At 45.0% G+C, this 16,382-nt stretch overlaps 1 protein-coding gene across 1 annotated transcript; it reads right to left on the bottom strand.

Moving 5' to 3' along the window:
• Positions 1-438: 438 nt before the first annotated feature.
• Positions 439-14,447, bottom strand: LOC121838792 (OX-2 membrane glycoprotein-like; the record flags this gene model as incomplete). The annotated part of the gene is given in 3 exon segments (XM_042313021.1): positions 439-1,389; positions 9,400-9,501; positions 14,171-14,447. Coding segments are annotated over 3 exon segments (384 nt in total), but the record flags the coding sequence as incomplete, so codon positions are not given.
• Between the last annotated feature and the right edge of the window lie 1,935 nt (positions 14,448-16,382).

Genomic DNA, 16,382 nt, shown 5'->3' with positions numbered 1-16,382 from the left:
CTGAACTTATTTTGACTTGCCATAACAAAGGGGTTGAATACTAAATTGACTCAAGACATTTCAGCGTTTCATTTTTAATTACTTTGCAATAGGCCAGTGACACAAAATCTCATTTGAATCCATTTTAAATTCAGACTAACACAACATGTGGAGAAAGACAAAGGGTGAATCGTTTCTGAAGCCGCTGTAGATCTGTTCACCAGTAATCCTCAGGCAGCACTTAGAAACACACAGCTAAGCTCACTATTAGTGCTGTTTGACATTGCAACAGGAATATTCACAGTGACGTAAGGGACAGTAGCCTAAAAAGCTATCCTGATATACACAATCTGACATCCAATGTCATAAGCATATTTCATTGACACAATCACGTCAACTTCCATTGTTGTCTAGACTATTTTGGGTAGGCTGATTTGGTGTGATGTTAATAAACTATAGGAAGATGCTGAAGAGTTTATTGCTAATAAACAGTAGTAGTTTATTTGTATACATACATCTGTTGTGAGGTTTAAACAGGCTGAAAAGTTGGAGGCCATTTTCCTGCTGTAATTACACCTTCAGTTCAAATGGGCAGATGGTAGGAATACGCTTCAACAGGAAAGGCACACGCGAGACAGACATTTTGTCATTCCCTGTTGTAAATAGTTAAATATTGAGCATGAGAAATATATATGATATTGTTTGTATTCTAAATGTCATATAGCTAACTAATACATGGCAAATTGCATTTTAATACTGGAACTCCCATGAAGTCAACTTGTGTGTTTGTGTTTTTGAGTCATAAAATAAAGATATGTGTAACACCCCCCCCCCTTATAACAGCAGCAAAATCACACAAACAAATAACAGAAGAACTCCTACACAAAAAAGCAGCCTGGTCCTTAAACACACAGTAACTGTTAAACATTACAGTGTGTAATTAGAACGTATCTTTTAAAACCTACTTTTAAAGCACTTTGTATTAAGGGCCTTTGTCCTATACTTTTTTCTTCATCGAGTGGACCGGTTATAGCCTGGTCCCAGATCTGTTGAGCCATTGGTGTAACAATGACTATAGGAGTTGGCAAGTCATTACAAACTGATCTGGGACCAGACAAACTAAACTTCAAAGCCACATGTTGATAAGTGTCTTTATATCTACTGTTAATAGAAACATGGCTTTAGTGTTGTTGATGTTGTTGTCACTGGTGGGATGAAGGTTTATGTCCAGTTCACCCAGTGGGGCCTGGAGAAACAGCTGTTGGTGATGTGTAGTACTGTAGTGAGTTGTTCCTTCTAACAGACATGGGGCGTATGGTGCTGAGGAGCTGATAGGTCTAGCTGGATGACCAGAACTCTGGCTTCTCATCAAAACAGTCCTTCTTCCACCATTCCAGGTCAAATCTCAATCTGGATGGTGGGAGAGAGGGTGGGAGGAGGGGGGCAGAGAGAGGGGGGAGAGACACAGAGAGAGAGTAGGGGGGCAGAGACACAGCGAGACAATTAGACCAAACCAAATCATGAGAAAACAAAAAGATAATTACTTGACACATTGGAAAGAATTAACAAAAACTAGAATGCTATTTGGTCCTAAACAGAGAGTACACAGTGGCAGAATACCTGACCACTGTGACTGACCCAAACTTAAGGAAAGCTTTGACTATGTACAGACTCAGTGAGCATAGCCTTGCTATTGAGAAAGGCTGCTGTAGGCAGACCTGGCTCTCAAGAGAAGACAGGCTATGTGCACACTGCCCACAAAATGAGGTGGAAACTGAGCTGCACTTCCTAACCTCCTGCCCAATGTATGACCATATTAGAGACACATATTTCCCTCAGATTACACAGATCCACAAATAATTAAAAAACAAACACGATTTTGATAAACTCCCATATCTACTGGGTGAAATACCACAGTGTGCCATCACAGCAGCAAGATGTGTGACCTGTTGCCACAAGAAAAGGTCAACCAGTGAAGAACAAACACCAATGTAAATACAACCCATATTTATATGTATTTATTTTCCCTTTTGTACTTTAACTATTTGCACATCGTTACAACACTGTATATAGACATATGACATTTGAAATGTCTTTGTTCTTTTGGAACTTCTGTGAGTGTAATGTTTACTGTTCATTTGTATTGTTTATTTCACTTTTGTATATTATCTACCTCACTTGCACTGGCAATATTAACATATGTTTTCCCATGCCAATAAAGCTCCTTGAATTGAATTTAATTGAGAGAGGCGGGAGAGAGACAGTGTGAGAGAGAGAGAGAGAGAGAGAGAGAGAGTGAGAGTGAGAGAGTGAGAGAGTGAGTGAGTGAGTGAGTGAGTGAGTGAGTGAGAGAGAGAGAAAGAGTAGGGGGGGAGCAGAGAGAGAGATATTTAATTCATCATCATATCCAAATAATTGGTGTTATTGTGTTAGTTGTACCATCATCTACTCCACAGTTTCAACTCAAAACAACAGTCCCCTGTCAGTCAGTCACTCCCTCTTCCTGACCCTCTAATGTCCTCATTACACAAACAGGCAGCCAGCATCATGTGGAGACAGATCAGTCTGCCGCAGGGCGAGAAGTCTGGTGCAGGGCGAGATATCAACACCTTTGTCTTTGAAAGAACAAAGGCCTACATCGGAGTAGAGACTTCCTCTGGTTTGCTTAAGGAGCAGGACCAAACCTTGTCTTATTCCTCTTCCTGAAAGTGATTCAATCATGCAATGTTCCCTGCCAAAAACATCATAACATCCTGGCCAAGCGTTACACTCATCCAGACACATTATAGAGCAGTGGAGGCTGGAATGGAATCAAACAGTGGAGGCTGGGATAGCAACAAACAGTGGAGGCTGGAATGGAATCAAACAGTGGAGGCTGGAATGGAATCAAACAGTGGAGGCTGGAATAGCAACAAACAGTGGAGGCTGGAATAGCAACAAACAGTGGAGGCTGGAATAGCAACAAACAGTGGAGGCTGGGATAGCAACAAACAGTGGAGGCTGGGATAGCAACAAACAGTGGAGGCTGGGATAGCAACAAACAGTGGAGGCTGGGATAGCAACAAACAGTGGAGGCTGGGATAGCAACAAACAGTTGAGGCTGGGATAGCAACAAACACCTGGCAACCACGTGTTTGATGTATCGATACCATTACACTCATTTCGCTCAAATCATTACCCCGAGTCCGTCCTCCCCAATTAAGGTGCCACCAACCTCCTGTGTTATAGAGGGTGTCTACAGTACACACATTCCACCCCGTTTCCAGGAACAGAGGAAACCCCTTAACACACAACCAGCCCTGAAAGACCACATGCACACTTAGAACTCACCAACTACTTCTCTGATGGAGTTCAGTGTGTCAAATCAGAGGGCCTGTTGTCTGGACCTCTGGCAGTCTCTATGGGGGTGCCACAGGGTTCAATTCTCGGGCCGACTCTTTTCTCTGTATACATCAATGATGTTGCTCTTGCTGCTGGTGATTCTTTGATCCACCTCTACACAGATGACACCATTCTGTATACCTCTGGCCCTTCTTTGGACACTGTGTTAACTAACCTCCAAACGAGCTTCAATGCCATACAACTCTCCTTCCGTGGCCTCCAACTTCTCTTAAATGCAAGTAAAACTAAATGCATGCTCTTCAACCGATCGCTGCCCGCACCTGCCCGCCCGTCCAGCATCACTACTCTGGACGGTTCGGACTTAGAATATGTGGACAACTACAAATACCTAGGTGTCTGGTTAGACTGCAAACTCTCCTTCAGGCTCACATTAAACATCTCCAATCCAAAATTAAATCTAGAATTGGCTTCCTATTCCGCAACAAAGCATCTTTCACTCATGCTGCCAAACAGACCCTCGTAAAACTGACTAGCCTACTGATCCTCGACTTCGGCGATGTCATTTATAAAATAGCCTCCAACACTCTACTCAACAAATTGGATGCAGTCTACCACAGTGCCATCCGTTTTGTCACCAAAGCCCCATACACTACCCACCACTGCGACCTGTATGCTCTCGTTGGCTGGCCCTCGCTTCATACTCGTCGCCAAACCCACTGGCTCCAGGTCATCTACAAGTCTCTGCTAGGTAAAGCCCCGCCTTATCTCAGCTCACTGGTCACCATAGCAGCACCCACCCGTAGCACGCGCTCCAGCAGGTATGTCTCACCCCCAAAGCCGATTCTTCCTTCGGCCGCCTCTCCTTCCAGTTCTCTGCTGCCAATGACAGGAACGAACTGCAAAAATCACTGAAACTGGAGACTCATATCTCCCTCACTAACTTTAAGCACCAGCTGTCAGAGTAGCTCACAGATCACTGCACCTGTACATAGCCCATCTGTAAATAGCCCATCCAACTACCTCATCCCCCATACTGTTATTTATTTGATTTATTTTGCTCCTTTGCACCCCAGTATCTCTACTTGCACATTCATCTTCTGCACATTCTACCATTCCAGTGTTTAATTGCTATATTGTAATTACTTCGCCACCACGGCCTATTTAAATAAAGGTGAAATAAATAAATAAAAGTAAAGCATGGCTGATATTCCATAGTAGTGTGCATTTGTGAGTGTGGGATAGTCAATGGTGGTTTATCAGTAAAAATAGGCATCAACTTCTTTCTTGAAAAGTAAATGAACACGTACAGGCAACCACCAGCAGGTGTCTCCTAACCATCCAATCAGAGGATCTCTAACCAGGTTGCCAGATTGGTGATAGATGACCATGCTTAACGGTCAAGATAACGTAAAGGTGATAAAACTGAAACTGTTATTTCCCTTCTTCTCTTAGACTGTTTCTGAAACTGTCTTCCCTACTTCCCCACAACCAATCAGAGTTTTGCCAACAGTGCCACACTCATGGCGAGGTAAGGTCGGTTGAGCATGTTTGTGTGCCGGACAGGATATGGTTACTCCCCGCACTTCCTCCTGTGTTGCAGATTAAAAGTGCCCCATGCAAACTTCCCCTTTCATCAAATAACAGAAGTTCTTATCTGGACTTGACTTTCTGCATGACTGGCTGAAGCTCATATCCTACAAGATACACATGAAGCTTTTTAACAGTATGTCTGACGACCGGGTCTCCTGTGTGCCACGACTATGTTATCATACAAACGCTAACTCTGTGTAGACATAAATAGAACTGCTGAATTTGACTGGAATTACCTTCAGTTCTGGGTTGGGTTCTATTTCCCAGCTGTCATTGAAGGAGACAGACACCACTATGGCCCATTGATTTAGTAGAACCACAGTAGAACCACAGAAACCCACTTGTGGTTCCATGCTGCTCCCAGTCTCTCCCCACACGTCAATAATCTACTCCACCATCCAGACTAGCCACATCTCTGAGCTCCAAATGTTTTGGGACAGTGACAAATGTTTTGTTGTTTGGGATTTGAAATGATACAATGACTATGAGGTTAAAGCGCAGAATGTCAGCTTTCATTTCAGGGTATTTATCTATTTCTTTTGAACCGTTAGAAATTACAGCACTTTTTGTACATAGTCCACCCATTTTAGGGGAACAAAAGTATTGGGACAAATTCACTCATATTTGTATTAAAGTAGTCAAAGATTAAGTATTTGGTCCCATATTCCTAGCACACAATGATTGCATCAAACTCTGTGACTCTACAAACTTGTTTGGATGCACTTGCTGTTTGTTTTGGTTGTGTTTCAGATTATGTTGCGCCCAATAGAAATGAATGGTCAATAATGGATTGAGTCACTTTTATTGTAAATAAGGATAGAATGTTTCCTAACACTTCTACATTCATGTGGATGTTACCATGGTTACAGATCATCCTGAACGAATCGTGAATAATGATGAGTGAGAAAGTTAGACACACAAATATCATATTTTCAAAATAGACAAAGGTAATTGTCAAATATGAGATTATATTAGATCAATTAGAGAAGCCATCTCTCATTCCATCGCAAGTGTTGGTGTAATTTCAGCTGCTGACATACAGTTGTTTGACCTACAATACAACACAGTGGGAGATACATCTGAAATCAGAGATGCAGGTGCCTCTCTTGATACAACAACCTCACAGCAACGTCATAATCAAAACCATCTTCTGACCCCATCAAGTAATTAATCACGGCACTCTGCACAATGTCATTGAGGGCACAGCAATGAGTGAGGGCCGGGCTAGCATGCGGCAGGAACAGTTTGAGAAAAAGAGAGGCGTTGTTAGCCACTGGGCAGTTTGTCAGATTTTAGGTTCTTTCTGCCCCCTCTTCCCTCCTCCTGGCCCCTTGTGTGAATCTGGCTCCAAGTAGCAGATTAGAGAAAGTCCTTTCTACTGAGAAACTAGCACTGGACAGCCAGCACAATCACTTGTTATTCTGGGGGGAGAGGAGAGAAGCACAAACCATAGACAACACTTAAAAAAACTGAATTAGTAAACATATCTAAATTACCTCTGTGGTGTTTTTTGGCAGGGGTGACAATGTGTCTGTCACCTCTAAGTTACACACATTAAATCATAGCAAGTTACATTTACTCACACATATTCTATTTACCAATCGGAATATTTATCATAATGACTTTATGAGAAACAGCTATGCAAAGTCAATTATTACCTCCCCAGGTAATTGAAGGTAGTGCACTACTTCAGACCAGGACCCATAGGGCACTACTTCAGACCAGGACCCATAGGGCACTACTTCAGACCAGGACCCATAGGGCACTACTTCAGACCAGGACCCATAGGGCACTACTTCAGACCAGGACCCATAGGGCACTACTTCAGACCAGGACCCATAGGGCACTACTTCAGACCAGGACCCATAGGGCACTACTTCAGACCAGGACCCATAGTGCACTACTTCAGACCAGGACCCATAGTGCACTACTTCAGACCAGGACCCATAGTGCACTACTTCAGACCAGGACCCATAGGGCACTACTTCAGACCAGGACCCATAGTGCACTACTTTAGAACAGGACTCATAGTGCACTACTTTAGACCAGGACTCATAGGGCACTACTTTAGACCAGGACCCATAGGGCATAGTGCACTACTTCAGACCAGGACCCATAGGGCACTACTTTAGACCAGGACCAATAGGGAATTGGGTGCCATTTGGGACGCATCTGTGGTCTTGAATCCACATCATGATTTAGGGGGTGAACCAACAAGGACATGTCTATGTCTGCCCTCCAGGATGTTGATTTTGGAGCCTTTGCTGAAAGTCTGAGAAAAGTAACTCAACAGGAAAGAGTTTGGAGTATTTTGGAGTAGATGAGTACCAGTGAATCTGTCTCCTCAACACATCTACCCACATGGCAGAGGTCTTCCTCATCAGTTCCAGACTTTCTTATCACGTAAGAACACAGCAATGAGGAAGAGCAACATCGTGATGAAAGCTCTGACCGACCAGTGGGCCAGTGAGTCAAGTCGGACACTTTCATCAGCTATGGAAACTAAAATAATGACTAAACCTATGCAGTACGCAAACCATGGACGGTCCGTTCAATGACCCTTAAACTTTACAAGAGTACAAAAGAGATCCGACGAACACGATCAACTTCTAAAACGTCTTGGCCTATCTGTAAGAATTGAGAAATCAAATTGTCCCTATTGCTAAATGCTACACCACTTCTAAGATATAGCCATGAGTCAACAGAGCCGACTCTCATGGACTGTGATTATAATTCCTCCACAACCCTGCCTGGCTTATATTGACACCTCAGTTCCAGACTCAGCAGCAGTGTTCTGCAGACTACACCTCTTTCAGAATAAGTTGACGTACCGCTCACCCCTCCCACCACTGCTTATCATAGACCACACTAACCCCAGAGCCACGTCCCTCATTGGCTAAATCATATTATTATCACTAATGATATGGTTAGCGTAATGAGCCTCTTCAGTTTGAACATGTTGAGACGTAAACATGTTGAAGTGGCAGGAGGATTTCTCAGTAGGAAACTGAGTAATACTGTTGTGTTGAATTCCTTGAAGGAACTACCTGAAAGTACTCATACAATTTCATTTTTAATGCCAGGTAAATACCAATGTAAACTAGTGCTGCCAGAAACTGTGCCCACAGGATTTCACAATCGGAAATGGAACAAAAAAAATGGACCTTTCCTGAAATCTCTTTGACGGCAACTGTTGTCGGTAGCGTGGTCTGTTCTGTTTCCTGCATCTACCTGGGAACTGGGAAGTCCTAGTATTATCGCCATTTCACCCTACCCTGAAGAGGTCATGGGAAAAGGTGTCAGAGGTCAAGGGTCAAGGGAGCGACGATGACAGAGGACTGGCGTATCCCCCTTTCACTTTCCTGTGGACCTCCCACCTCCATGTTAAAATATGTCATCGGTCTCAAAGAGTTATCCTTTTGAGTCATGTTTCCTGACCTTTGTGATGTTGGTTTTGTGATTTAGGGGAATGGTAACTTTCCATCAGTGAACATTTTGAAGGTCATACTGTTGTGTTTTTTTTAGTATCAAACTTTGTGCCAGCTGTTACTGAGTGTTCTTTATCAACACTGGTAGTTGCAGAAGTTTGAGATACTTATTACCAAAGAGATAAAAACAATTAATTTTATCAACTGTTATTTCTACTCTCTACGAAGCCCTAGTGGAGATCCTGAGAGTCCACTGAAGTCACAGAGAGATATGATGACGAGGCCTTGACCCCATATCATAAATACTTTATTCATCTCAGGGGGGAAATTTGTTAAATTAAGGTTCAGTTTTTTGATTGGCCCAAAACCGCCCCTCCCATGCTAACCAGTGGGAGTGGCAATCAAGATGGAGTCGCAATCAATGAAACATTTGAGCTGCCTTCTACATTGTGTTTATATGACATGGTCCAACCGTGTAAACTCATGGAGCAAGATGTTAACTTTTCACTCTGAGATTGACAATTGGCTTTTAGAGATCATAGATCTCAGGGAAGGTGACGTCACATTTCGATGCCAACGAAAAGTCTCCTCGATATCTTGAACACATGAAACAACCACAGTAGGAGACAGATGACCTGGGTTATGAGAAGCACTCATAACTTGGCAAACATAACCCGGTCAAACTGTGTCTGCTGTGTCAGCTCTGAAGAGGCTTGTTCCCAGGATTCAGAAGGACACTGGTATCATTAGCCTCACCATGGCAACAACACATCCATGGTGTTGGAGACGACACAAAAATAGCAGTAATGTCCTTTTTGTGACTGTTTACAAAACACCTAGGGAGTGTATTGAGTAGGACACAACATTTGAAACATTGCAGATATAATTACAACGTATATTGAATGGACAGGGTCCTCTATTCTGAATGAGAGAATCGTGTCCACTCTATATGTTCAGGTTACATGACAATGTTGCTTCCCACTAAATAAGCCCATGGAGTGTCACCTCTTCGACCAGGAAAATTGACTCAAGGAGGATCAGAAGCTGATTGGCTACTCACCGTCTCGACACAGGAAGCACTTGCAGAGGCACACACACAGACAGCACAGGAGCAGGGCTGCCACACAGGATACTGAGATGATAGTAGTGAGGGCCGGACCAACTGCAACACACACACACACCATGTTTACCAACAGACATACGACAACCCATGAGATGTGACTGGCGCTGGAGGGATGGCTGCCGTCTTATCGGCTCTCAACCAACCATGCAATTTTTTTTTCTTTTTTCGTGTTGTTCGTAACTTGTTTTGTACATAATGTTGCTGCTACCGTCTCTTATGACCTAAAAGAGCTTCTGGACATCAGAACTGCGATTACTCACCTCAGATTAAAAGCAGAGTTTTTCTTCAATGAGTCGGACGGGAGGGATATAATACAGACACGCAAACATGCCCAGATCCCCGTCATTGGCTGGAGAAGAAAACTGAGATTTCACGGAAAAAGATCAGGCGACGAGTGGCTAATCTGCCTTCGCCTTCTGCCTTTGCCTGCTAGCTAACGTTCAATCGCTGGAAAATAAATTAGACAAAAGCATGTATATCCTACCAACGGGATATTAAAAACTGTAATATCTTATGTTTCACCGAGTCATGGCTGAACGACGACATTAAGAACATACAGCTGGCGGGTTATACACTATCGTTGGGATAGAACAGCAGCCTCTGGTAAGACACTTGGCGGGGGCCTATGCTAATCAAATGGCTACCCAGACTATTTGCATGGCCCCTCCCTTCTACGCTGCTGCTACTCTGTTATTATCGATGCATAGTCACTTTAATAACTCTACCTACATGTACATATTACCTCAATTATCTCGACACCGGTGCCCCCGCACATTGACTCTGCATTGGTACCCCCTGTATATAGCCTCCACATTGACTCTGTACCAGTACCCCCTGTATATAGCCTCCACATTGACTCTGTACCGGTACCCCCTGTATATAGCCTCCACATTGACTCTGTACCGGTACCCCCTGTATATAGCCTCCACATTGACTCTGTACCAGTACCCCCTGTATTTAGCCTCCACATTGACTCTGTACCGGTACCCCCTGTATATAGCCTCCACATTGACTCTGTACCGGTACCCCCTGTATATAGCCTCCACATTGACTCTGTACCGGTACCCCCTGTATATAGCCTCCACATTGACTCTGTACCGGTACCCCCTGTATATAGCCTCCACATTGACTCTGTACCAGTACCCTCTGTATATAGCCTCCACATTGACTCTGTACCAGTACCCCCTGTATATAGCCTCCACATTGACTCTGTACCGGTACCCCCTGTATATAGCCTCCACATTGACTCTGTACCAGTACCCTCTGTATATAGCCTCCACATTGACTCTGTACCGGTACCCCCTGTATATAGCCTCCACATTGACTCTGTACCGGTACCCTCTGTATATAGCCTCCACATTGACTCTGTACCGGTACCCCCTGTATATAGCCTCCACATTGACTCTGTACCGGTACCCCCTGTATATAGCCTCCACATTGACTCTGTACCGGTACCCCCTGTATATAGCCTCCACATTGACTCTGTACCGGTACCCCCTGTATATAGCCTCCACATTGACTCTGTACCGGTACCCTCTGTATATAGCCTCCACATTGACTCTGTACCGGTACCCCCTGTATATAGCCTCCACATTGACTCTGTACCGGTACCCCCTGTATATAGCCTCCACATTGACTCTGTACCAGTACCCCCTGTATATAGCCTCCACATTGACTCTGTACCGGTACCCTCTGTAAATAGCCTCTACATTGACTCTGTACCGGTACCCCCTGTATATAGCCTCCACATTGACTCTGTACCGGTACCCCCTGTATATAGCCTCCACATTGACTCTGTACCGGTACCCTCTGTATATAGCCTCCACATTGACTCTGTACCGGTACCCCCTGTATATAGCCTCCACATTGACTCTGTACCGGTACCCCCTGTATATAGCCTCCACATTGACTCTGTACCGGTACCCCCTGTATATAGCCTCCACATTGACTCTGTACCGGTACCCCCTGTATATAGCCTCCACATTGACTCTGTACCGGTACCCCCTGTATATAGCCTCCACATTGACTCTGTACCGGTACCCCCTGTATATAGCCTCCACATTGACTCTGTACTGGTACCCCCTGTATATAGCCTCCACATTGACTCTGTACTGGTACCCCCTGTATATAGCCTCCACATTGACTCTGTACCGGTACCCTCTGTAAATAGCCTCCACATTGACTCTGTACCGGTACCCCCTGTATATAGCCTCCACATTGACTCTGTACTGGTACCCCCTGTATATAGCCTCCACATTGACTCTGTACCGGTACCCCCTGTATATAGCCTCCACATTGACTCTGTACTGGTACCCCCTGTATATAGCCTCCACATTGACTCTGTACTGGTACCCCCTGTATATAGCCTCCACATTGACTCTGTACCGGTACCCTCTGTAAATAGCCTCCACATTGACTCTGTACTGGTACCCCTGTATATAGCCTCCACATTGACTCTGTACCGATACCCTCTGTATATAGCCTCCACATTGACTCTGTACCGGTACCCCCTGTATATAGCCTCCACATTGACTCTGTACCGGTACCCCCTGTAAATAGCCTCCACATTGACTCTGTACCGGTACCCCCTGTATATAGCCTCTACATTGACTCTGTACCGGTACCCCCTGTATATAGCCTCCACATTGACTCTGTACCGGTACCCCCTGTATATAGCCTCCACATTGACTCTGTACCGGTACCCCCTGTATATAGCCTCCACATTAACTCTGTACTGGTACCCTCTGTAAATAGCCTCCACATTGACTCTGTACCGGTACCCTCTGTATATAGCCTCCACATTGACTCTGTACCGGTACCCCCTGTATATAGCCTCCACATTGACTCTGTACCGGTACCCCCTGTAAATAGCCTCCACATTGACTCTGTACCGGTACCCCTGTATATAGCCTCTACATTGACTCTGTACCGGTACCCCCTGTATATAGCCTCCACATTGACTCTGTACCGGTACCCCTGTATATAGCCTCCACATTGACTCTGTACCGGTACCCCCTGTATATAGCCTCCACATTAACTCTGTACTGGTACCCTCTGTAAATAGCCTCCACATTGACTCTGTACCGGTACCCTCTGTAAATAGCCTCCACATTGACTCTGTACCGGTACCCTCTGTATATAGCCTCCACATTGACTCTGTACCGGTACCCCCTGTATATAGCCTCCACATTGACTCTGTACCGGTACCCCCTGTATATAGCCTCCACATTGACTCTGTACCGGTACCCCCTGTATATAGCCTCCACATTGACTCTGTACCGGTACCCCCTGTATATAGCCTCCACATTGACTCTGTACCGGTACCCCCTGTATATAGCCTCCACATTGACTCTGTACCGGTACCCTCTGTAAATAGCCTCTACATTGACTCTGTACCGGTACCCTCTGTATATAGCCTCCACATTGACTCTGTACCGGTACCCCTGTATATAGCCTCCACATTGACTCTGTACCGGTATAGCCCCACATTGACTCTGTATATAGCCTCCACATTGACTCTGTACCGGTACCCCCTGTATATAGCCTCCACATTGACTCTGTACCGGTACCCCCTGTATATAGCCTCCACATTGACTCTGTACCGGTACCCCCTGTATATAGCCTCCACATTGACTCTGTACCGGTACCCCCTGTATATAGCCTCCACATTGACTCTGTACCGGTACCCTCTGTATATAGCCTCCACATTGACTCTGTACCGGTACCCCCTGTATATAAAGCCCCTCTATTGTTATTTACTTATGCTCTATAATTATTTGTTATTCTTATCTCTTACCTTTTTTGTTTTGTTTTTGTATTTTCTTAAAACTGCATTGCTGTTTAAGGGCTTGTAAATAAGCATTTCACTGTAAGGTCTACAGCTGTTGTATTCGGCACATGTGACAAATAAAATTTGATAGCATATACCATTTAGCAGGCGCTTTTATCCAAAATGACTCACAGTACAGTGAGCGCATACATTTTGGTAAACAAATCTGACCCCCTGGGAATCGAAGTCAGGACCCTGGCGTTGCTAGCGTCATGACCAACTGAGCCAGACAGGACCACAATATTGACTTCAAGGACATTAAACTATGCCTCATTTTGACCATAACTCATGATATGAGCTTCACAACAAGAGAGATAGACGTACTGTGGAAAAGGCTTGACGTTTATTTTGGTTTTCCACTTCCTGGAAACTGGAGCACTTAATGGTCTATCAAACGAGCCATAATTGTACATAACTAGAATAGCAACTGAAGCTTTCCTAAGAATCACTCCCCCAAATGGATACAATCACAAAACTAGATCAGGACAGTGTTACAATCCAGGATTTCAACACACAACTCTACACATGTTGAACCACAATGCAGACCTGGGTTCAAATAGTAGCCCCAAGTCCTGGGCTTGATTGACCTCGCCTGGCGGAATGGACCCAAAACAATAGTCCTAAAAGTGCAAACCCTGCCCATCGCACTCCATGTATGGCATTTGAAAGAAAAAAAATACTATGTAAACCCAGCACTGTCACATTGCGAGGGCTGTTAAGCAGACTTGTCTTCATAAGCAGAAAGAATCTGGGTGACACTTTATTTAAAAAAAGTCTAATTAACATACCTTTATTAGATCAATTATAAGACATGTATTAATGATTTACTGCTAATATATAAATCTTTATTGAGCCAATGTGATTCTCTGAGCTGCTCACCATTGAGGTTGACGGACATGGGCGAGTCCAGGCCTCGGTGGTGCACCATGCATTTGACGGATTGGTCGTGGGGCAGGGCCTCCTGGAGGAGGAGGGTGCTGGTGACCAGGGTGGTGCCGTCCCCCTGGTCGTAGGACGAGGACACGGACGGCCCCAGCGTCCGGTTGTCCCCCTCCACATTCCATACCATCTGGGCTGCAGGACGGGCTGCGGCCGTGCAGTTGGCCTCGATGACCCCGCTGGAGGTCACGTGGGTGATCTCTGGGTTGGGCAGCACTGAGGGAGACATTACACACAATGGATGAGAGATCATGGTTATGGTGAATGACAGTATATATATACAGTGTAAGACAGTGGTTCTCAACTCCAGTCCTCCAGTGGTGTCTGACGGATGTTATCCTGTCTGGTGTGGTCTGACTGATGTTATCCTGTCTGGTGTTATCTTGTCTGGTGTGGTCTGATTGATGTTATCTTGTCTGGTGTGGTCTGACTGATGTTATCTTGTCTGGTGTGGTCTGATTGATGTTATCTTGTCTGGTGTGGTCTGACTGATGTTATCCTGTCTGGTGTGGTCTGACTGATGTTATCTTGTCTGGTGTGGTCTGACTGATGTTATCTTGCCTGGTGTTATCTTGTCTGGTGTGGTCTTGTCTGGTGTGGTCTGACTGATGTTATCTTGTCTGGTGTTATCTTGTCTGGTGTGGTCTGATTGATGTTATCTTGTCTGGTGTGGTCTGACTGATGTTATCTTGTCTGGTGTTATCTTGTCTGGTGTGGTCTGATTGATGTTATCTTGTCTGGTGTGGTCTGACTGATGTTATCTTGTCTGGTGTGGTCTGACTGATGTTATCTTGCCTGGTGTTATCTTGTCTGGTGTGGTCTTGTCTGGTGTGGTCTGACTGATGTTATCTTGTCTGGTGTGGTCTGACTGTCTGGTGTGGTCTGACTGATGTTATCTTGTCTGGTGTGGTCTGACTGATGTTATCTTGTCTGGTGTGGTCTTGATGTTATCTTGTCTGGTGTGGTCTGATGTTATCTTGTCTGGTGTGGTCTGACTGATGTTATCTTGTCTGGTGTGGTCTGACTGATGTTATCTTGTCTGGTGCACAACATGGAAACAGAACATGGCCTCCAACCCTCCAGTCTCCATCTGACACAATGAGACCTCACTATATCAGACTGCACAACATTGAAACAGAACATGGCCTCCAACCCTCCAGTCTCCATCTGACACAATGAGACCTCACTATATCAGACTGCACAACATTGAAACAGAACATGGCCTCCAACCCTCCAGTCTCCATCTGACACAATGAGACCTCACTATATCAGACTGCAGAACATGGCCTCCAACCCTCCAGTCTCCATCTGACACAAAGTGACCTCACTATATCAGACTGCAGAACATGGCCTCCAACCCTCCAGTCTCCATCTGACACAATGAGACCTCACTATATCAGACTGCAGAACATGGCCTCCAACCCTCCAGTCTCCATCTGACACAATGAGACCTCACTATATCAGACTGCAGAACATGGCCTCCAACCCTCCAGTCTCCATCTGACACAATGAGACCTCACTATATCAGACTGCAGAACATGGCCTCCAACCCTCCGGTCTCCATCTGACACAATGAGACCTCACTATATCAGACTGCAGAACATGGCCTCCAACCCTCCAGTCTCCATCTGACACAATGAGACCTCACTATATCAGACTGCAACATGGCCTCCAACCCTCCAGTCTCCATCTGACACAATGAGACCTCACTATATCAGACTGCAGAACATGGCCTCCAACCCTCCATCTGACACAATGAGACCTCACTATATCAGACTGCAGAACATGGCCTCCAACCCTCCAGTCTCCATCTGACACAATGAGACCTCACTATATCAGACTGCACAACATGGAAACAAGACGGATTGACAGATGGACATCGGTGCCTGGGTTTACTGATGTTTTTACAGTGGACAAAAGCAGGGCTGTTCGGATGAGATTGGAGCAGAGGGACTCACACAGAGACATACTGATTAGAGCACCACACACACACACAGAGGGCCTGTGTCTAGGGAAAACAGTGACCCAGTCATTCCTTGGGTCTCAGCCCATTTAAATCACCTCTTTCCTGTCTCCAGAATCATCACCCGTCTAACAACTTTATCACTCCCAAGTCCCAACACTCACATTCTGTAATCAGTCCATAGACAGC

This window comes from Oncorhynchus tshawytscha, unplaced genomic scaffold, assembly GCF_018296145.1.
Source record: "Oncorhynchus tshawytscha isolate Ot180627B unplaced genomic scaffold, Otsh_v2.0 Un_contig_7755_pilon_pilon, whole genome shotgun sequence".
NCBI classification, from domain to species: Eukaryota; Metazoa; Chordata; class Actinopteri; order Salmoniformes; family Salmonidae; genus Oncorhynchus; species Oncorhynchus tshawytscha.
Note: the sequence above shows the minus strand (reverse complement) of the source record. Positions and strands in the feature narration are given on the sequence as shown.